General features: G+C 45.2%; 1 protein-coding gene across 8 annotated transcripts in view; it reads right to left on the bottom strand.

The window, feature by feature from the left end:
• Nucleotides 1-24456, bottom strand: part of GRIP1 (glutamate receptor interacting protein 1) — an 819646-nt gene that overhangs the window by 344386 nt on the left and 450804 nt on the right. For all 8 annotated transcript variants that reach the window (XM_078676427.1, XM_078676419.1, XM_078676408.1 and 5 more), the window contains exons 3-4: nucleotides 19641-19776; nucleotides 4605-4750 (exon numbers count right to left, since the gene is read on the bottom strand). In XM_078676427.1, coding sequence (XP_078532553.1) covers nucleotides 4605-4750; nucleotides 19641-19776 — 282 coding nt within the window. The remainder of the gene's footprint in view (nucleotides 1-4604; nucleotides 4751-19640; nucleotides 19777-24456) is intronic.

The raw sequence follows: 24456 nt of genomic DNA on the forward strand, positions 1-24456 counted from the left end.
CCGTGGTGGCCCTCCCCTCACTCTGGGGGCCGCAGCGGGATTTGGGATCGTACAGCCGCCCTCCTTCCCAGCGCCCGGGCGGCGCAGATGGTACCGGCCACTGCTCACTTTCTCTCCTGCCACGCCGGGCAGCGGCGGTGACGTTTAGCAGGCAGCGCTCCAGCCGACTTGGCTCGGGATCGCAGGTACCTGGGCTGCGGCGGTGATCGGGGACATGAAGCGCTCTTACAGGCACAGCGCTTATGATTTAGGGCACAAGCAGGTCCTTGTGGGACAGTGCTGGTGACAGATGGCAAATTCCTCCCCTGTAGTGCTTAAGGGGCACAGCATCAGCAGAAGGGCAGCAAGGGCTTTTCAGTGTAGCGCTGGCAGCAGGGGGGGTAGTTCTTGCAAATCGGCGCTTGGTTGACAACACTTTACCTGCCAGTTCCCTCTAGCGACAGCGCTCGCAAGTTCCTCAGCTCACAGAGATCACATCGCTTCTTCCTGTAGTGCTGGCGGTAGGTGGCAGATGACAGTGGAAGAAGTTAATTGCAGGGGGAGGAATGTGGGAAGGCCTGAGCAGGCACACTGGAGTTGGTCTCCCTGGTTCCCTTCACGCTGGGCAAGGTCAGACAGGCAGGCAGGATCACTCAGCTATCTTGGGGTCAGCAGGGCCTAAGCTCAGTCAGCCACAGTAGTGCAGTCTTCCCCTCGCTCAGCAGCCTATACTTCCGCGGAGGGTTTCCAGGTCCAGTAGTGCCCAACTAACTAGTTAGGTTTCCCTCCTTTCCTCTTATACCCCTAGGTCAGGTGACCCTCCTGAATGGCGGCAAAGTATAACTCCTCCCTGGGCTGGAAGTTCCAGGGGCTTCTACCATGTCTGTTTATGTGACAAAAAGGTGGGACGGCAAGGATACAGTAACAGTATGTCCCAGCCTGATCCTAACTACTGGTGCGTGTATGCACAATGGCCACTCAGCAGTAGCAGGGGCCGGTGGTAACCATATTATTAGGGGAGAGCACCTGCAACTCAGCACTGGTTGGCAGTGGTAGGGCGCCCAGAGGCCTAGGTCCAACAAAAAGATGGCGTCAAAATGAGTCGAAAAGGGAAAAAACGGGGTAAGACCACCCTAGGGCTGACAGGTCTAACAGTGGCTGTCTATAAGGAATGCACAATGGGATCCGTCACCTAGCCTAGACGTGTATTAGAAACAAGCTGTAAGGCACACAGAGCAGTACAAGCAGAGAAATGTCCACTTCCTTAAAGTGACATTTCTAAAATGGCAATGTTAAATTTGACCTTACCAGTAAAGAGGATATATCATTACCATTCTAAAGATAGGAAACATGAAAAAGCCACTCCTTTCAAATCAGGAATTACAGCTGAAATGTATTTTAAGGAATTCCAATTCTAGCTCATGACAGGAGTAGGCCTCTCAGAAGTGAAAAACTAATGTAGCTGTTTGGCACTATCAGGACATGTAAAACGCAGAAGTACATGCCCTGCCTTTCACTTACATGGCGCCCTGCTCTTTGGGTTACCATGGGCTTATATGTAATAAAAGGGGAGTTTAAGGCTTGGCAAGCAGATTTAAATGCCAAGTCAAAGTGGAAGTAACCTGCACACACACACACAGGCACTGCAGTGGCAGGCCTGAGATATGCTTTAGAGACTACAAATGTGGGTGGCACAATCAGTGCTGTAGGCCCACTAGTAGCATTTACTTTACAGGGCCTACGCATAGCTAGTGCACTTTATTAGAGACTTATAAGCAAATTAAATTGCTCACTGGGTATGAGCCAATGTTACCACGTTTAGGGGAGACAGCACAAGCACTTTAGCACGAATTAGCTGTGATAAATTGGGCAGAGTCCGAAAGTCAGCAAAGAAGAGTAGAGAGAAATGGGGGGAGGGAGGCAAAAAGTTGGGGGGGGAGACCACATTAAGGCTGTCAAGTCTAACACTAATCTTTTGAAAGTGCAAACAGTGAAGATGATTCTGACTTCACCCTATTGCCCAAACCCTGCTTGCCTCCTTACAATCCCCTTCCCAATCTACACTCCTTAAGATAGCAAAGAAGGCAACATTCTAGATCCCCAGTTATCCAGAGTACGAATAAAGACTGATGTGGCACTTAGCAAACATGCTAATACTTTCATTTTTTGTTGAAAAGCTATGTAAACAAGTCCAAACTATGAAGTATGCATGACTGCTTGCCACTCATACACAAAGTGCTGCTCGCGGTTATACGGCAAATGGTAATAATCACACTATGGAAAACAGTAAATAAAAGAATGATTCTAGAAGCAAAATGGGGCCTTCAAATGAGTTCTGCTTCTGACATGCAGAATCCAAACAGCAAAGACTGAGAAGCAAAATATTATTTACCCTCTAAGCATCTGTTAATGATGTGTAGTGCTGTAGATTCACATGCTCTGCATAATCCTGCCATCTACTGTTGGGCTTAGACGTTTGCAAGTTGTTTTTCTTCAAACAAGCCTTTTGAGTCCCAAGATGTGCTGTGAGCAACAGAAGATCCCCCCTCAGGCCAGACATTTTCACACAGATGCAAGGCCAAATCAAAGACCCAGACAGCTCAAACTGGTTATCTGGCAGGGGATGTCCTAGTTTTTGGTTATCTGAACTTCCCCCAAGAATGCACGATCATCATGGGGGAAAAGTGTAGGACCACTTGACAGGCCTGCTAGCCCTCAAAGTGGTAAAAGTTTGTTCACTATTGCATTTCCAAAGACATGGACCCCTTAAAGCCTAGCATCCAGGTTGTTATCTGTAATCTTTACATTTGCAGAAGTCAAGCCTCATCTACACATAAATATGCCTACACCTGGCTGTCATTGCAGCTTTCATGTGAAATAGAGACCATTCATCTTTATTTAGGATTCAAGTAATCAAGGCTTTCATGGGGGGTTTTAAGAGAGTCCTACCTCCCAGAATATCTCCTGCCCCTGTTTAGAAGCTTAATAATGTCCTCACAATGCTCATGGAGTCACCTTTTTAACCTTTACACTCATACTCCCTATAGTTAATTTCCTAAAAGGTTGCCACTACTCAGTTACATTAGTGAAATGCAAGCTCACCCTACAAGAACCTTTCATTCAGGTTAACAAAGATTAGGCTATTCTCCAAACCAACACTAAACTTCTTACTAAGGTGTTACCACCCTTCCACCTTAACCAGACCATAGAGAACACAGTCTTCTTTCCATAAACCAGATTCAGTAGTAGAAATAGCTTCATACATGTGAGATGTTAAAATAGCTCTAATGTATTACATCAACAGGAGCAAGCCCTTTTATAACCCTGAGCAGCTCTTTGTAAAGCCTCATCAAGACCACCCATTTCTAAAGCAGGTATAGTAAGATGGATCGCCTGTGCCACCCAGGATGTAAGATTGGGGCAACCAAGGCTTTCTTTTGTAACATCAATCTAGCTGACATCTTGAAAGCGGCCATCTGGTCAACACCTCACACCTTTACCAAGCAATACTGTGTGGACATATTTGCCCATCAACAGTCTATCGCTATCCAGACAGTCGTGAGGACTTTGTTCCAGACATCTGTAACATCCACACGCTAGCCATCACTTTCCGAAGGTACTTTATTAGAGTCTATGCAGAGCATGTGTATTTACAGTTACACGTGCTATAAATGGAAAATATCACTTACTCTACAAACATCTGTGTGTGGTGCTGTAGATTCACAGGCACCCACTCTCCTCCATGGAATCTTGTTTTGACTGCAGATCTCTTCTTTATTATTAGTGGCAATTCTACAATATGCTACATGCAGTCACCCACTATGCAAAAAACAGTCTAAGATGGTGGTGGTTCCCATGCGCATTGATCATTGCAGGAGAAGTACCATTACATATCATGACACAAAATACTTCTTTGAAGAAAAAAAACTTGCAAACGTCAGAGCCCAATATTAGATGGAAGGAGTAAATAGAGCATAAGTAACTACAGTCACACAAGCTAGGGATATTATAATATCTTTATATGGTCTAACAGCGATAAGACATTCACACAATAGTATTACAAACCAATAGAAGAGGTTGTTGGGCATTGGTTGAAAGTAAGTCAATATGGTTAGGAAGCTGAAAAGTTGAAAATACAAAGGTAGGCATATCAGTGGATGTCAAATATAGTTGTAGCACAACAAACACTATGAAATTAGGCCCTACATTTAGACACTTTTCAGTAATGCTATGGCGAGGTGGAACTTGGGGAAAAAACTATGCCTAGAGGCAAGCGAAAGGTTAGGGAATTTAGTGTGAAACTTTCGAATAGCACTGAAATGAAGCCATTTGTTGTAATTTAATAAGTGCCTCTATTCATCACAGATGAGGCCAAACCAAAAACCTGTTAGGGTTTCTGAAGGTAAGAACATTACAAACACATTGAGATCTTAGTATGTATATATTTGTATGTATATATTTAAAGGATTTATAATTCTGTGAGGATAGTGCAAGCTCACCAGATTTCCACCCTTGAGAAAGATTCCTCAAGGACTTAAGGAAAATGTACACAAGTCGATCAAGCACATTATTAGTAGAGAACAAGAGGAAAATTACATTTTAGAACCAAATAAAATGATACTCACAGACTGGTGGGAGCTCGTACTCCACTTCAAGAACGACTCTCTCCCCGACGTTCTTCAGCAGGCTGATAATCTCGTCATGGCGGAATTTTGTCAGGTTGATCCCATTCACAGACTTAATGTAGTCTCCCACATTCAGTTGATCACTTCTGCAATGGACACAGTTTGTGTTCCGTAAAGCGGTCTTCATCAGAGGTGAGGCATTGCTTTCACGTTTCATGTTTGTGTGGGCACAAGTTAATGTTACAGCTTAACACAGAGGCGGGAACCTCCTATGCTCGTCTAGTGCACCATGGGCGCTCTTCTCGGCCTACAAGAGCAGTCCGATAAATTAGTTAACATGGAAACATCATTTGTGGGAATTTGTAAGGACTGGCTTATGATATTACTTGTATGTTTTGAAACTTTACCAATGTTGTAGTGCTTTAATCACATTCTGTGCTAAACTACAAAAAGAGCATTGGTGATTATCCACATCTGTAAAATGTTATGTGAGTTTTAAGATCCTTTAGGCAATGCAATGTTACATAGATGTGTGCAGTGTGTCTAACAGCTTTCTCAAAGTAGTGTTACCTTCCATGGACGGCCTAACTATTATTGTGGTTAAAATAATATTTCACTGACCAGTAACATTAGTACACCCCATGAGACAATCTCTCTATAGACCATCACCATCTGAATTTCATCTTCCAGTCGGATGGCCCATTCAACCCTTCAGAAAACAGGCTCTGAGCTAGATTGTTCTGTGCTCAGAATCAACCCCGTGCCATGATGCAGAAAACAACTAAACCTGATCTTACTTTTTTGCCACAAGCAAAACTAGGAAAGTTATTTCTAGGGTGGCTGTCGAGCTAATAAATGAAGTAAACTGTTCATGGATAGAAACAACAATGGTAGTAAAAAAACATTTTTAATTTTCACTTCAATTATAGATCACCTAGTAGAGAAGCCTAAGAAATGGTTCCCTACAAAGAGAGCTTCATAGTGTTTCCAGAATGTGTGGAGACAAGGAAGCATCTCTGAAATTTCACCCAATGGCATACTCCTTGGGAAAATCATCTAATGTTAAACTGCGCCTATCAGAGGGACCCCGAATATTGAGAATATGTTTTCACTGCATCCAGAAAAAAATCAGTACAGGATCTAGAACTTTGGCAAAGTTATGTATTTTTGAATCAGTAAAAACTGCATTCCAAATAGATGACAGTTTGTCTGCATTTCCACTGCAAGACAAGTGCAATGTTAAAACACAGCTGCTGGACAAAGAGAAGAAAGTGCCTGCTACTTGACTGCAGAAAGATGATGTGTCCAAGTGGATCGTTATTCTTGTGGTATGCAGTAATGACTACACACATCAACAAAGAAGATACAGTGTGCTTTTAGTGACAAATCCATAGATACATGAATCATCGGTATGAGTGGGTCATTTAATGCCACACGCTTAATTTTCAGGGTCTGTTGCTGTGGGTTTTTATATGGAACGAGCTGATCAAACCATGCCTAAAAGGCTAATCATTAATTTACTAGGAATAAATAACCACCATAAAATTGAATGGCAGTACATAAAGTCAAGACTGAAAGCACTTGACCTAAGTGACGTAGAGAATCAAGAGAGTATAAATGAAAAAGGGAAACATCTATTGATCCTCATGTTTCAAGAAAAACACAACCTGATGAACAGCAATTTGGACAAATAAAATCCTCTATTCAGAAGTGCATTAAGATTTTGAAGTATGACAGGTTGTAGATCTATGTAATTTGGATGAAAATTATAGTAAATGATTTTCTACTCGAATCGGCTACCCGTTCGAACAAGAACAAGTGAACAGGAGGGAAAAGAGTTAGGTGTCTACACGTGCCACCTTAGCACTGCCCTACCACAGGCACCAAATCATGTTGTGCTGATGTGTCAATCATACCGCCAAATGACGCATTAATGACTTACACCAATACTATGTAATATGAATTTGCACATCTGGATTCTTAATAGAATCTAGCATGGACGTCACAGAAAAGGACTTGGTTTGGAGTGACTCCACCAGAGTACTAAGATGTTTCTCCATTTCTTCAGAAATAACCATCCACAATGATATACCCCTGCTGCTTTTCAGGGGCCGCAAGTGCTGGTGCATGAGATAAAGGAAGAAGTCATATTAATGGCACTTTACCACACAATAAATGTCAACCAAAGTTTTTTAAAAGTTATAAAAAACTAGCTCAGTTCCAAAACTTGAAAGAAGTCTTTCCACGCTCCTACAGCTAGCATCGGACTGGCCCGTGGGGGCAAGCACTTAAAGAATGGTAGCAAAGGATGGAAACATTGTTTTGAAGAACACAATCAAATTACCATGTAGCAAAAAATCCAGTAAAATAGAGTAAGTTATAAAACATAAGGATACAATGTGACTGCATAATGAGGTAAAGAAAGGAGTTAATCAATAAAGGTATTCTATTGCATAAATTGAAAAGGAAGAACGCACAAGGAGAAACCTTCCACAGTTATGTGGTTCTGCCGCATTCAAATGGGAGTAGAATAAGAGACAAGGAGCTAACAGCGGGGAGTTAATGGGAAACAAATGCATAAAAGGAAACAATTAAAGGAGTGGGCGAGACGCCTCCTGTTGACAGCCGAGGAAAGGCAAATGAACAGTAACGCGGGTAGCATTACTGCTCACTGAATACTTTGCGCTATTTTTCATTCTAAGACCAAGACTACAGTCAACAATGACATGAGAAAGAACCAGTAAAGTTGAAACCAACAGCTAAACTATGTTAATGTTTACAAACCAGCACAAGCAGATCAATGACAATGTGGTTCTCCAGAAGCTAGGAGAGATGAGCACAGGGGCTGAAAGACATTTTGGATAAATCGTTGGGAAACAGATAAAGTCCCAGAATACTGAAGATGGACAAATGTACTCATAGTTCAATTGTTAAAAGAGAAGATCCTGGAAATTTCCAAACACTGGGGATAATTTCAATATCAGGTGATAGATCATAACCACTACCAAGGAAAATAATGTTACTATCTGGAAGTACTTAATGTGCTAAGCAGATAGTTGTGACACTGATATCGGATCTATCATGTCCTTGTTATAAAAAGGTGGAATACAATTCCTTGACCTCAATAAAGTATGTCATGTAGCAGCACAGGACAAACGAATAACACTTTATCACAAAGGTGTGGATGTCGCTATTGTCGAACAAGTCAAAAATAAACGAAACGATCACAGCTAGAAGGAAACAGATAAGCTGATTCAGTTGAGACGGGTACGGATAGGCTTAACAAGTTACCTCCCCAAGGCTGATAAGGCTTCATAATAAATGTATTTATGCATGTATAGCAGTGATACATACGGTGGGCAATGCTGCACAGGTGTGAATCCTACCACCCTATTTTAAGTTTTTATATAGAAACTAAAGCCTTGCGAGGTGTTGCCGAATACATTCTTCGGGGTAGTAACCTCACTGGTATACCCGATCGAGTCGGGCTTTAGGACCTGACCATTGGTCAAAGTGGGTGGATCAATGGGGAACGACAGTCCCAATATTTATATATTTTACAAAAACAGTTCCCCTACTTTTTGTTAAAAGATTCAACCGGTTCTGAATGGATCTTGAGGCGTCGCTGCTGGAAGGGAAGGAGGGGGTCTCCAGTACTGAGAAGCATACAGTGAAAGAAGAATCAAGCATTCTCGCCACTGCGCATGCTACCGGAAAGAAATGTAAATGTGTGCAACTGGTTAAAATCTAACGGGTGCTTCAGAAGTCGCCATCAACAATGATGTACCCATGCTACTGTGTGTAATATAACTTTGAAATAATGATGTCCATATTCACTGTACGCAGGCTGGGACCTCACAGCAATATAAATACATATGCCACTATTACTAACTGTGCCAATAAAGATTCAGTTCAATGACTGTCTGGGTACACACACACAGACATCTGCAATGATGGCATTGATAACATAAATAAGTGCATTTCCCAAAGATTACTTTAACTTTCATTTATTTTCGTCTAAGACGTGCGTGTTTTATTTTCTATTTCTCTCCTTGAAGGTGGGAGGCCAACAAACTAGTTTTAGAATATTTTATTCTTTTTAAACACATCTTTGACCCACCCCCTACACGCATTGACGCTGCACCCATTACACTTAGGATTTCAGTTACCAAATTTTTTCCTGCACTTCAACCGCAAGACATGACGATCCACTAGATGAAATGTGCATGGGCTTTATATTTGCCTAGATAAATAGAAGAATCTATTGCTATTGTGCTAACTGACCCCGAGAAAGCACTTGATTTAATCAAGTGGGCTTTCCTCCTCATGGTGCTCTTAAACTTTGGCTTGGGATCAGAGGTCAGAGTGTATGTAAAAGTGCGTCAGATGAGTCTAGCTGCCTCAGTGAGGGAGAACGTACTACGGATATTTACCATGACACTGAGGAGGGACACCAGAGAGATGCTCCCCTCCCTGCTCCCACTTGCTTTATCCATTGGACCGCGGCAAGCTTGATTAGAGTGGACGCACCGGTGAAAGTTTATAATACTGATGGAGAACAAAGGCATAAGGTATCATAATATGCGGAGGCTGTCCTTCTTTACACCACAGACACCTTGCAAACTATGCCCAGACCTCTGGGCATTTCCCAGAAGTTTGGAGTCTGTTCAGGATACAGAATTAACTGCACAAAATCCAGGGCTCTGCTAATTCAACACATGGAATACCAAAGAAGTGCAGACACTGCACCTGGGGGCAGACACCGAGGGTTTCAGCTATTTGGGCATGAAAATGACTTGAAATAAACGATATTATTTGACCATAACCTGAATACTCTACTGTCCAACTACTATGAAAATGTTGCACATTAGTGCTAACTCCTACTCTAGATAAGGGTCAAGGCCCTACTTTAAGATGGCCTCACTGACAAGGTCCCTGCATGTCTTACAGAAAACCTCGAATTATGGCCTAGACATATTCCTAAATGGATTGAAGGAGAGCTACATGCAGAACAGTTTATGATGAGGGTATTGATTCAGTACTACTATTGGATGCAGCATCCTGCTGTAGCCAATGGGCATTTGCACTGGTAACAGAGCCATTTATATGTATGGATAGAGCAGCTCGGAGTTCTAAGCCATTTATGCACAATTTGTAAGAAGGAGTGATGGGACAAATGAGTTAATCTCAGAACCTGGTAATAACTCTGGACACATTCCAGTCCATCACCATGCTACCTTAGACAGGAAGAAGTCATATGCAAATCAGCCCTTGTCCGGCTCCAGTAGGAACCGTTCAGCCCCCGTTGCCAGGCCGCGTTCAGCCTATGTGGGCTTTGTCAGTAGGATCTAGCTTGAGTCTTGTGGCACAGTCAGCACAGGACCCACATCTGGGCATAGCTGTCGCACTTATGCTAAGCCAGTGGAACTGGCAATCCCACCAGCCACAGCTGCTGTGATTCATCCCTGGAGAATGTCTCTGTTGTAATGCAGTGAAGGGAGGAAGCAACCAAATATGCTCCACTAATGGCAGGAACAACATTAAGGCTGTTGGCATAGTTGGCAGGCTTCTTCAGCTGGGACCCAATAGGGATCTCCAAGTTAGGGGATGTGGAGAGCAAAGTGATAGTAAACCATTCTCCTAGTTGCCACTGGAATATAAATTGGCCCCCACTCACTAGTGCCGATACTTGTAGCTAAGACATGCACTGCGTACCCATTGTATTTACTGGCCAAGTCCCTGAGAGTAATTTGGAGACGTTGGGAAATGGGGTGACTCTACAACCAACAACAGACCTGAATGTCTTGGTAGACTAGCCAGCTGGGGGTAAGGCATATCAGGTCCATGATGGATATAGACTGGGAGGCAGGGCTAATGCCCCTACGGGATTCAGACATCCAGGCCAGTCAGTCTTCAAAGGTGTAGCACAGGCCTTAGAAGCCCCTGTGGCACCGGACGCCACAGCCCTTCAGGGCCCCCCATTCAGCCTAAGGCCGATGTATATGAGGGCCCCTCATCACATTCTGCACGGAGGCCCCATCATTTTGCGTTGCGCCAATCCATCGGATGATTCTTCAAAGAGAACTCTTCAAGATGGGATTGGCTGTTGGTACATATGCCTGAAGTGTGGGGTTGAAGACGGTACCTTTCTTTAATGTCATTTTGGTCTGTGCTTAAAACTAAGCATTCTAGCAAGAAGTAGGCGAGAAGGGGGAGTTGTTGCACTACAGTACCCTTAAAGCTACAGTTTGTAACCTTAGGTGATGTTCACATGTCTAAATATAATCTGTCCCTTTGTTCTGTGGGCATGATGGTAGAACAAAGATACTGTGACAGAGTTGATTAATTAACCCATCCCAACTGACCAGAAATAGAAGGTATAGAGGAATGTATTGCTAAATGGAGGCTGAGAAGGTTGTGTATGAAGACTGGTGTGTCCCAGAAAATTTTGAAAGATCTGGATGCCCCGAGTGGCACACAACGGTTTAGATGGTAACGGGGAGGTCCTAGAGAGTTGAGAAGAAATGTTCTGATTGGCTGCTGAATTTAAAAGGCATGGAAACATGAGGTCAGAGGATTACTGGTGACTAGGCATGGGTTACTTAAAAGGCACTGTAGTTTCCTCCAAAACACGACCTAAATGTTCACTCATGATATCGATACATCTTTTTGCAGTTGGTTGGGGAAATTGGTATATGTACTGCAAAACCAATAAAACGATATAAAAATATGTATTTACGGAAGAAGTGCTGAATCCTAGGTCTGAGGGGAGAGACAGACATACTTTTTAATCCCTAAAATAGTTGGAGTAATTGACCAATTGTGTAGATCAGGAAATCAAAAATGTATTTTAATAAAACGGCTTCTTGTCACCACTTCAAAACTGGAATTAATGTACAGACAGTAAAAGTCAATGTGAGCGAGGTAGTGTGAAATGTACCTTTTTAGTTCGACAGTTTGCTTCTCTACAAAAGGAACAAAGCTTGGCACCAAGTGGGTTGTATGACAGACAGTGCACAGTGGCTGCATTAACGTGCTTTTGAGTTAAACCAGAATTAATAACACACTTTACAGCTGGCTTGATGGTCATAGTTAACAGTGCATTCTACTCTCAGTGCATTCTGCTCTCAGTCTACCATTTTTTCCAAGCATACATAAACAGCACACTTTGGTAATAACAATTGGCACCTAACATACATGTTGGATAGCAACAAAGCTTAGTGGAGTAGTGAAAAAATCTATACTTATGGAAGAAGGTAGCACATTTTCTCCGACTGTAACATGTACATTTATTTTGCAGTACTGATGATAGATAATAAATTATGTACATTCCTGTCTGTTGTCCTCTTTTCATGATTCCTCTTGGCCCATCGAAAATACTCAAATTTAAATTCAAAGAGGCAAACTTGTTGGGCACCTCTTTCACCATGTCACAATTGTTCATAATAACATTTACCTTTCAATATGAGGCAATTTGAAAGCAATAACTACACCTTTTGAAATAAATAATGCTGTTCTCCCTCAGGAAAATGAGAAGTGGATGACTGAAATCAGCAAGAGAAATTATTTTGTGTCGAGAAATTTTCGACTTAAGTATTTCACATCCTTTGTACTCCCTACATCATTCTAGTGAAATGCAATGCACGAGCTAAAGAATAGTGAAAAACTACTAAAATAATGCCTTTAAATTCTCAGGAGGAATAACAGAACTATAGCCATCTATTGTATGTAGAGTTATGAACCTGAATCCAATAGACATACTGCAAAGAAGACAATGTAAACAGCCAATGGAAAACTTTGACTACCACAGTGTGGTAACACCTATTTTCGGAAAGCGTGATCAGTGCTCAGTTTACAACATTTATGAAATCTACACGTACAACAGAGAGTGCCTAAATTATACGTATTATAGGCACGTGGTGAGTCTACAGCACTCAATAAACATGGCCGCCATAAACAGAAATTGAGCTGAGCTACACAGAGAGAAGGTCTGAAACATGACATTCTGCAAAATCTAGAGGATATGACAAGAAATGTTGGGATCTACCATATTGTCTTCTCTGTTGTTCAATCGTACGAGCACCGTTCTTTGCCATTTGAGACTGAAAACATAAATTTGGCCACAGAATCTTTCATACGGCAAGAAAGGAGATGGGAATATTCAAAATAAAATGATGCCTGCATTGCCTGGACAAGGAAAGGTAAGTAAGAAGAATGATCTAACATAGGTTTTTAGTTGTGACACGTGGAGCACTATGTTGGCAGATAAGAGTCCAACGGATGCAAACTCAACAAACTTTAGGGAATGCTTTCGCAGACACAGAAAAAAACATGTGGACCTTAGTCACGAGCAAATTTCTAGAAGTCAGAAGAGAAGTTTGATTGGTTAACATAATGCCTTCTAGAAAAGATAAAGGGTTTGCACGTTTCTCTAGTTAGAAAAGGGTCTAAACACATTAAGTTCAACTGTGAGCCACCAATACTCACTACAACAATGTACAATATACTGTCTCCACTCCTGATCGATACAGGGCCTACTAAAAGCAGTAATCAATCAAAGACGTTTTGTATAGCACTCAAACTGGCAAGCATGTAATTGCTTGAAATAGAAAGCAAATCCATCTACACTTAAAAAGAACAAAATCAGATCTTTCCAATTTGCGTTGCCTCTCCAAATAGATTAATTGACCAAAATGCTCCTTTTCATAAAAAGCAACCACGTTTTGTATTATTAAGATCTAGTCCCCAGTGTACTGAAACAAATACATTCTGTAAGTACTTGTAACCTTAACTTTTATGAAATTAACTTTTATTGCATAGGCTCCGATAACAATTTGGTATCAAAGGCATTTGCAAACAAAAAACAATAACACATTAAAATCTTAAGAAGTGTTGCTAGGATAACTGCAGATATAACCTGCACCTTCTGAGCCTCTTTTGATGTTACCAGTATGCATGCACCTGGGATTTATGCTCACTTCCTGTGATCTTGGTCACTGACACATCACAATTCTAAGCAACACCTAGTGAGGAAAGAGTGAAGTTCATTGATGGTGAACCTTAAACACCTGGATCCAGTGATTGCAATAATTCTGCTTTTGCTTACTGGGGCTATCCTTGGGGAAACCCAATGCAATGTAATAATCTGAGCCATTTGACTCGCTGTGGGGAGTTTACCTCTCAGCATGCCACATGTCGGACCCTTCAAAACCATCACATTTACTATCCTACCAGGAGCCCATCAGACCAGTAAGATGAGCACACACCTCTCATATTAGGACACACCTATTGTTTAGTACAGTGAACACAAAGTACTGATCAGGCAACACACTTATAGTTCAAAACTACACTTGTATTCCCATTTCAGATTAACACTGGTAATACATTTGCCACCCGTCCAATATTTATTGATGTATTCACTGTAGGCTGTGTGCTCGCAACTAGTAATTGCAGCTTGAGGTGGAGGAAGTTCAGGAAAGGGTCATATCTCTTTCTCCTGGGGCACTCAAGCCAGCATCTTTCACAGACCAGACTCTACTGTAGCACATGCACCCTCACTCTTCCGCCCATCACCTGGTGAATGACGCAATAAAGAAATGGTATCGCTTTATTCCAGTACGGTGTCTAATCCAGAAATAGTATACTTTGGGTATAGACCCTGAAGTCATAGGCACAACAGCACTACAAAATAAATACGGGCCAAAACTACATTTCGAAGCCCGTTAGAACTGGATAAATGAATAGGTTGGAACAGCAAAATAAAGTCAATCAATCAATCAATCATGCCATTTGTATAGCGCACTACTCACCCGGGAGGGTCTCAAGGCGCTTGGGGGGAGGGGTATGCTACTGCTCGAACAGCCAGGTCTTGAGTTGTTTCCTGAAGGCGAGATGGTCCTGGGTCAGCCGAAGGTGGATGGGGAGGGAGTTCCAAGTCTTGGCAGCCAGGTAAGAGAAGGATCTTCCTCCGGCGGTGGCTCTTCGAATGCGTGGTACGGCTGCGAGGGCGAGGCTGGTGGACCGTAGCTGGCGGGTGGGCGTGTAGAAGGTCAGGCGGTCGTTGAGGTACTTGGGGCCCAGGTCGTGGAGAGACTTGTGTGCGCGGGTGAGGAGCCGGAATGTGATCCTCTTGTCGACGGGGAGCCAGTGCAGGTTCCTCAGGTGGCTGGAGATGTGGCTGCGTCGGGGGACATCCAGGATGAGTCGGGCGGAGGCGTTCTGGATGCGCTGGAGTCTTTTCTGTAGCTTGGCTGTGGTTCCGGCATAGAGGGCGTTTCCGTAGTCCAGTCGGCTGGTGACGAGTGCCTGGGTGATAGTCTTCCTGGTCTCGGTCGGGATCCAGCGGAAGATCTTGCGAAGCATACGCAGGGTGTTGAAGCACGATGAGGAGACGGCGTTGACTTGTCTGGTCATCGAGAGGGAGGTGTCCAGGATGAAGCCCAGGTTGCGTGCGTGGTCGGTTGGCTTGGGTGCGGTGCCCATGGCTGGGGGCCACCAGGAGTCGTCCCAGGCGGAGGGCGAAGATCCCAGGATGAGGACTTCCGTCTTGTCCGAGTTCAGTTTCAGGCGGCTGTCCTTCATCCACTCGGCGACGTCTTTCATCCCTTCGTGTAGGCAGGTTCTGGCGGTGTCGGGGTCTCTGGTGAGGGAGAGGATCAGCTGGGTGTCCTCGGCGTAAGAGATGATGTTGAGGTTGTGCTGGCGTGCGATGGCTGCGAGAGGTTTCATGTAGATGTTGAAGAGGGTGGGGCTGAGTGAAGATCCTTGCGGGACGCCGCAGATGACTTCGGTGGCCTCGGAGCGAAACGGGGGGAGGCGGACTCTTTGTGTTCTTCCGGCGAGGAACGAGATGATCCACTCCAGTGCCTTCTCTTGGATACTGATGTTGCTGAGGCGCTGGACTAGGGTGCGGTGGCAGACCGTGTCGAACGCAGCGGAGAGGTCCAGGAGGATGAGGGCCACTGTTTCCCCCTTGTCGATCAGGGTCCGGATGTCGTCGGTGGCTGCGATGAGGGCGGTCTCGGTGCTGTGGTTGGCTCTGAAGCCGGACTGCGAGGGGTCGAGGGATCCGTTCGTCTCGAGGAAGGCGGTCAGCTGTCTGTTGACGATCTTCTCGATGACTTTAGCAGGAAAAGGGAGGAGCGAGATGGGGCGGAAGTTTTTGAGATCGGTGGGGTCCGCTGTAGGTTTCTTCAGGAGGGCGCTGATCTCGGCGTGCTTCCAGCTCTCCGGGAAGGTGGCGGTGTTGAAGGAGGCGTTGATGATGTTCCGGAGTTGGGGTGCGATGGTGGAGTCGGCCTTGTTGAAGACGTGGTGTGGGCAGGGGTCGGTCGGTGATCCGGAGTGGATGGTGTTCATCGTGCGGGCTGTGTCTTCGGTGGTCACCGTGGTCCAGGTGCGAAGGGTGGCGGTGGGGGGCGTTGGTTCGACGGTTGGATGCGTGGGTGGGGCGCCAAAGCTGTTGTGGATGTCGGCGGTGTTGCGGCGGAAGAACGAGGCGAGGGAGTCGCAGAGGTCTTGTGGCGGAGTGATGTCGTTGGTGCCGGTGCTGGGGTTGAAGAACTCCTTGACGATAGTGAAGAGCTCTTTGCTGTCGTGGGCGTTGTTGTCCAGTCGTTCCTTCAGGGATTTCTTCTTGGTGGTGCGGATGAGCTGGTGGTGCTTGCGGGTAGCGTGTTTGAGGGCGGTCATGTTGTCGGTGGTCCGGTCGAGGAGCCAGGCTTTCTCGAGGGTGCGGCAGGTCTTCTTGGAGTCCTTGAGGTCGTCGGTGAACCAGGATGCCTTCTTGCTTCTGGGTCTGCTTGGAGGGTTCTTTAGTGGCGTGAGGTCGTCGGCGCAGGCGGTCAGCCACTGTGTGAAGTTGCGGGCTGCTTCGTTGGGGTCCGTTGTGTTGGCGGGTGGGCTCTGGCTGAGGGAGGTGGTGAGCTGGTCTGCGGTGATCTTGCTCCAATTCATGTGAGGTACCTGTTGCGGGTGGTGGTGGGTCGTGGATCTTTTGAAGCTGAAGTGGACGCAGCTGTGGTCGGTCCAGTGGAGTCCGGTGGCGTGGCTGAAGGTGATGTACTTGCTGGAAGAGAAGACGGGATCAAGCGTGTGGCCGGCGTAGTGGGTGGGGGTGTTGACCAGTTGCTTGAGTCCGAGGTTGGCGAGGTTTTCCAGCAGGGCGGTGGTGTTGCGGTCCTTGTTGTTCTCCAGGTGGAAGTTGAGGTCCCCGAGGAGGATGTAGTCGGTGGAGGGGAGGGCGTGCGGGCTGAGGAAGTCTGTGATGTCTTCGCTGAATTGTGTGCGTGGTCCTGGGGGTCTGTAGACGAGGGTGCCTCTGAGGGTCGTCTTAGGGTCGGTGTGAATCTGGAAGTGGAGATGTTCGGCTGCGGCGAAGGAGTCGTTGGCGTCGGTCGTGATGCGGATGGTGTTCCTGTGGACGATGGCGATGCCACCTCCGGTCTGGTTGATGCGGTCCCTCCTGATGATCTTGTACCCGTCCGGGATGGCGATGGCGATGTCAGGTGCAGAGGAGGCGTTCATCCAGGTTTCCGTGAGGAAGGCGACGTCCGGTGATGTAGCGTCGAGGAGGTTCCAGAGTTCCACGGCGTGTCTGTGGACGGAGCGGGTGTTGATCAGGATGCACTTGAGGTGGTTGCTGCTGGTGTTTGTCTTGGCGTGTGCGGGGCAGGTTCGGAGGCAGGTGAACTTGCAGGTGCAGCAGGTGAAGGGTCCGTGGGTGCGTCTCGGGGTGGCTCGGCAGCAGGCGTGGGTCCGGCCGGCATTGAGTGCGTTGAGAGTGGCGGCGTCGTAGGTCAGTCGGGTCGTCTTGCCTCGGCGGGGAGGACCGGGGTCCTGGCGCTGGGCGCGGGCCAGGCGCGGACGGGCGCAGACGGGCTTACCTTTGGCGCGCCTTCGGCGCTCAATCGGTGCTCCCGCTGCACGCGTCCGCTGCGCGGTCGCTCTGGGGGCGTCATAAGTAAGGAGCCGGGAGGGAGGAGCAGCTGGGTGGCGGGAGCGGGGCAGCGAATGGAATCACAGGGGGGGGGGCCGCAGGGAGGCAGCGGCGGGAAATTCCAAGAAGCAGCGGGCAGCGGGAAATTCCCAGGAGCAGCGGGAAATTCCCAGGAGCAGCGGGAAATTCCCAGGAGCAGCGGGCATCGAGCGAAGGAATCTGCAGGCAGGAGGCGGCAAAGGCAGGCAGGAGCGGCAGCAGTGAGTGGGGCGACCAAGCCCTGTGGAGGGCTGAGTGGTGGGAATTTGAGCCAGCAAGTCTAGAAACATGTTGTACATTGTAAAAGCACTAAGGCAGCAAACATATCTACAACAAAGGCAACATGAGTATGGCTGTAACTAGTAGCCTCTAATTGCATTCACATTTTGAGGTTATATGACAACTACAGAGAAGTTAAGGAGACACCAATCTAGCTAACACAGAACATAAACAGATCTCAAACTATACTCAGGGTGTGGTATACTCTTGCATGGAGTCCAGTAGCTGCCAACACCATTAGTATATATACTGCAGTTCCTTTTCAGGTAAGAAGATACTCTCACCAGCATGTATGCCACTCACCAAGGAGCAGGACAACCCTAATTCATCTAACAAGTATGATGCCCAAAACCAGGCATAGAACGGCAGACATTCTCTTATGACAAGGACTCTGCACATCTAAGCTTAGAAAATTGGGCAAGTGAAAGTCATAGACTCCATCTTGAAAATACAGTACGTGCACATAGTGTTTGTACATTTAAAATACTATTAATATTAGGTGACCGAAGTCCGAGCGGACTAACCGATATCAACATATTTTCAACTCAGATCCCAGACGCATTTGTGAACTAAATCTTTCAGCTTGTAAAGGTATATGAAGTTCATATCTAAATCAAAACAAAGAACATAGAATGAAAAAGTAGTAAATGTATCAACAGGTGGCCCTACACGTAGGGATGACTGCAAAATTCACTGACAATACTAAACACAGTACTTGCTCAAAGATGGCTGCATCGACTACACATTAATGCAGTGATGTTGATCTTGGCAAAAGCAAGAGTTCATTCAGATGAAGAGTTAACTCTGTGGAAAGGTAAAAGAGATGGTAGTAGTGGGAAGACGCGTATATCAGGAATAACAACAACATGCTGGATGTCCGCTGAGGTTCATAATAGCAAGTGAGTTGGCCAACATGAAGTAAGTGAAACAAACAATGAAAAAGATGGGCACAGTAAACATAAGAGCAGGCTTTACATATTCAGGAATGGACACGTAACACAATGATTTAGTTGTTCAACAAGTTTGCCTGTTTGAATGACATAGATCTTTAGGATGTTAAAGACCAGCAAGATGAAGAGAGGAATCAGGAGAAAAGGCTTATTAACTGTGGTGCTTCATCATATTACACAATATTTTGTACTTTTTAAAGTTCAGTGATTCCTAGTGTCCTGGTGTAATCGGAAGCCTGCTGTACCTATACCATATTATTTTAATGTATAATTTAATGTCCTGGTAACCCTGTCATCACAGAAGAAATTTAGCAATTTAAGAGACTGATACTTTATATGAATTGGGAGGTCAATATGGTAGCAGGGTTATTCTCCCCCATTTTTCTAGGGAAGTCTTAGCCGTTTATTTATCATTCGGTGGGGAACATACAGCAAAAACATTCAAATTGAAGTTCAGATTATATTAATATGTACATTTTAACAATCTCTGGCTGTTAATATCCTGTAAAACATATGTGGTTCACCTTTAAGGGCAGTTCTTCTTGTTTTCTGTGTTGTATGCAGGTGTCTCAGTATTATTGCATTGTTCTTTAGTCTAACCCTTCAAAATTACTCATTTTAAAAATAGTTATTCGTTTTTAGAAGGCAGTGACTATGACCATGGGTTACTAATTAGTTGTTGACTGTGTGTGGACTACCTGGCCGAAATCAATAGTTGTGTAACACTGGCCAGGATAAATATAATTCCTCCTCCCATTTTGTGTCTGAAACCCTTATTTTTGAGTCTTGATGTACATGATGTGACTGGTACATGGCTTAAAATGAGGTTACCTAGCAGCGATTCCTCCTTGTCGAAGGTTAGAGACTCTCGGCTTTCCATCCTTGTCAATTCCACCTGACACCGTGAGCCCTAGGGTGGTGCCTTCTTTCTTCATCAGTTCAATTAAGGTGGAGCCCTTGAATTCCTCTGTCAAAGGAAAAGTATTGACGTTACTGAAGTGGAAGCATGGCGGGCCACAGCATGCTACCCGTTCACAAGCCAGTCACTCGCATTCTAACGAGGATAGCGTGTACAGCTCTATGCATGCGCACTACAAATCGTCAACCATGTGGCCTGTAACCACTGTGCATGCAGTCAGAAAATCATAAGCCGGGATTGCTTGCACCTACACACAACACAGTGGCCTAGTGGTAGGCTTTCACCCATAGTGTTGGACAGGAAAGCGACAGCTGGTATATATTTCAGTACAGGAGATTTGTTGAGAGCGGAGAGGACAGAAAGTGCCAGCGTACTGGAGAAAAAGTGGTTGCACATGTGTACGGGTGATTGTAGTGTGACCCAAATCTAGCTCCTTGTGAAACTTGAAAAAACCTACTAGGTCTCTTACCACTGGCCTGCATACCACCCTTTCCGCCACCTCCAAACTACACCATAAACGCTACAACCATTCAAGAACCCTTCTGCCTGATTTTGCTGGCACTGCTCATGGACAGGAGTGTGAAGCCGGCTCATCATGCAGTGAAAGGAGCGTGGAGAACTCAGCAATGCACAGGTGGAAAAAACACGCTGCCTTGGTTTGAAACTGAGCGAATCTCATTTTGTGCGCATTCAATCAATATTCCACTTTTCCTATAGTTACCTTTGATACAGCACACTCGTTTAACATTTTAGACCTAATTATGCATTATTTCTAATCCTCTAAAGGCACCTAATTTAATACCCTCACTTTCTTGTACCATTTAAAGAATGAGGGAAGGTTTTTTTTCTTCCATTTCTTCTAGTCTTCACTTGTGTTTCAAAGGAGCAAGAGTCAACATTTTTGTTTCAGTTTCTGAAAGCCTCTGGTTTTGAGTTTTACAGTAAAAGGTTTTACACTCCGTAGAGATGTTCAGGCTGATAAAGCCGGCTTCCCCGGAGACGTTCCAGAGGGAATTCACTGCCTGCGCTCTCAGGCAGAGAGAAGGGAAGGGGGCTGCACTATGGGAATGATTGACACCCCCCGAGCTCAGAAGCAGCGACTGTCTCCTCGTCACGTTACTATGAAAACTGCGGGGCGGATTCAGGGATGTGCAGAAAAGGAAGTTTCTCTTACACCAGGTGAAAACTGCACGAATGCTCACGTACCTCATTTATGGATGTATTACATACACTCCCATGTGCACTGTATTTAACGGTCATGAGTGTCTAGGCACATAGTGGCAGTGCTAGGTATGTGGAGGGCCCCCTCCGGACTCAGTCAGGAGCTCTCTGAGGGATGCCCGAGGTCCCTGCAGGGGATCCCGTAGGAGGGCAAACCCCCCGTAGTAGGGCGTGGGGAACTGAGGAGCGGTAGGAGGAAGGGTGGGACAGGGCGGGGCCACACGAGGGAAGCCACCCCTTTCCCGGGACCTGATATAGGGGAGTCCCGCCCAGGATGCGCCCTCTTTGCTGCTCTCCCCCCCTGTTAGCTGGACGTGCCAGGCTGCTCCTCGCCAGCCCTGGCATTAGACCCCCCCTCTCTCCCCATCCCCCCACGACGCCGTACGCGGGGCCCGCACTTTCTGCTCCCCTCTCTACCGCTCACCCGCTGAAAGGGGGGATGTGGGGAGGGGGTGAATATTAACGATGTATTTGTGTTCTTTCAGGTTGCAGGAGGAGTTACAAGGTGACCCCCATCAGGACAGGCGCAGGAACAGGACCTGAGGGCCTAGTGCGAGACGCACAATGCTGAGTCATACCTAATCCAAGGGGCCCTTCTTGGGGACTTGGTTCCGACGGCACCCCGTTAGTCCTGAGGGCGGTTGTAGCCTGTGCAACCGGGGGTTTGCTAATAATGCCTCGCCTGACTGGGCAAGGTGTGAGTTGAGTCTCCCTGGTCCGGAGGGTGGGGCAGGTGGACGATAGGTCCACCGATGGGGGGTTTTTCCTCCCAGGCTACACACCGGGCTATGGCCACTGGTGTCTGTTTTGGCTCAACTTCAGGCGCCCTGCAACAAGGGGTTGTGGGGTTAAGGGGTCACCTGTCAGTTAACCCGCTCTGTTATTTGTATTAGAAATAAACCTGCAACTCTTCTTCCCAAAATACTTGTCTGTGTTTAATTTGGGTGGTGTGTTTCATTTGGGTGGTGTGGGTTGCGGGACGAGGTGTACCGATGCAACTACTACGGCCACGGCACTGAGCTGAGGGGGGCCCTGGAGCTTGCCCCCCTCCCTCCCATGTTACCCCACTGCTCGGACCTTCCCTAAGGTCTGAGCAGTGGTCTAACACTTGGCCGCAGTGAAGTTAGTCACTTCCCTGCACTTTCAAAAGTGAAACTATTCAACAAGTGTGGTGAGGGGCCTTCCTCACATTTCCTTACATTTGACCAAGTAAAAATTCGGGTTCAGGGCCCGGAGTACTTCCTGCCTGAGAACACAAGAACAGATATTGCACTCCAGCTTTATTTATTTAGTTATGTTATGCTATATAGCATGTACAAAGCCCTTGAGTGCTGTACATAACACAAAGACCAGTATCTATGCTGAGGCTTGCAGTCTCTCATGCATTCCACAGTCTGCAGGGGACCATTCCTTGACATTCCACTGGAGGCGCTCTTTCCCACATCACCTTGTGCACATATTGTGCCCAGACGGAGTGTACATTACTTACAGGCAACACCCCTTGTGTGTAATGAGCTTTAACTTGTCAAGTCTTCATGGGGTATTATTATTCCTGGTCTCTATTTGAGACCAAGAAATAGCTTTGTTTACAGACCAATGACATGTATTATCAACGGTTCAACACTGTTAACATTTAATCACATCAATATAACAAAAATAGATTTAAAAAAAGCCCAGATTTATTTAACATTTTTAAAGGACCTGTCTAACAGTTCAGTTCTTCCTAAAATAATTTTCAATGTTCATGTATCAATGGCTTTCATGATTTGGGGAGTTAACTACTGTCTATTTATCCCTTTTAATCAAATTCGTAGATAACATACGGTTAGATAACTGTACATATATGTCCAGGTTCTACAGATGGTTTAGGGTTTGATGGTCAGATACGCAAATTTTAAAAATGCCAAAGCGTCCCTCCAATGGGTAAATCTGATTGGATGGCGGAAGAATGTGGAAGGAAAGTAGGAACATATGTTACAATGAGAGTGGACGTTGGACACGGTGTGGCAAGGTACATGTGAGTGACAGACAGAAAACAAAGAAAAAGAAATATGAGAAAAAGAATACAAAAATGAACAAGAGCATGGCACCCATCGAAAGTCTGACTCAACAAGATTGCTTATGTACCATGCACCAGAGCCCCGCGAAAGGGCAGTAATAACGCAGGTCATACAAATTGATATAAATTAAGTATCCCCTTTCATCCTTAAAAACAGGTTGTTTTTGTGCAAATTATGGAAAGAGGATTACTGCACTTGAAGAGTTCAAAGCAAGATTACTGTTCCTGGTCGAGCTGAAAGAATTTTGCATTTTAAATCATAGTAGCACGTTTTATAAGTCAATCAAAAATCTGCAAGTGCCCCTCATGGCTTGTGAGGGCAGACAAAGATGTTGTCAGTTTCAGGAAAAGGCGAACAAGTTCAACATTAGCAGGGACAAAACACTGAACGAGGTAAATGGCACAGGGTTGGTCGCCCAAGATAACCCATGCACTTTATCTGTACCCTAGTGCTGGCACCTTGTCACCACACTTTATCTTGTTTTCATACTGCATATGAGGATCTAGCATAATGGAATTAAAACATTTTAATACAGTGCCACCCCTCACGTAAAACGATTTATTCAGGACACACCAAAATGAGAAAACATTGTATCACAATTATTCTAAAAAATGATGAATATTGCAAGCAAGCTAAAGAATATTACTGGGGCTTCAGGGCACACACTGCAACATGTATAAACACAACTGGTTTGCAATAGGGCTATTCAATTTATCAGAACATACATATGAAGTGTAAAGTGTACCAAGCAAAGTAAATACAATGTTCGGTCTTACATTTTTGTAACGATTAATCCGATTTGTGAAAAAGAAAATACATTATAAATAAAGGAGTCAAAATCTGCAAGAAACTTTAGTGGGTATCAATGAAATTTTCAAAAAATTGAAGTGTATTCTTGTCATTTTATTACATATTATTTTGGCCCCATGTAATATGTGACACCTTCAGCCAGTCTAGGCGTTTTATAACCGCAAGCACTTGGCTTGGTGGAGGTTTTGAGCTCAAGCTAACAATGTTAGAAGGGAAAGTAAAAGTCTAAACTCCGTTGTGCTGCTGAATAAACTACCAGCACTGCCTGAGGGTGATGCACCCCACCTGGGCCTCATGAGCTCTCTGAACACATTTATCAATTCGGTCACTGCAGTTATATCAGTTCTCTCTTTTAAAATCATACTGCGATGCATAATTATAAACATGGTTCTGGCATACCTTTAACCACATCTGACAAGTATATTCCAGCTTTAGGGCTGTCCCCAACAACAATCAAACACATCACAAATGGAGGCCTGACAGTGGGCTCTTTTCAACATTCCACAGATGTGCAGCATTGCCACAGACTCCAAAAGCCCCAACAATACATCATATGAGCCCATTTCACACCATAACCCGAGTTCAACATATAGAGGATGAGCTTGCTAAAAACTAAGGTTCTCAAGGCTGCAAAAGG

Source organism: Lissotriton helveticus, chromosome 1_1 (assembly GCF_964261635.1).
Source record: "Lissotriton helveticus chromosome 1_1, aLisHel1.1, whole genome shotgun sequence".
Lineage (NCBI taxonomy): Eukaryota > Metazoa > Chordata > Amphibia > Caudata > Salamandridae > Lissotriton > Lissotriton helveticus.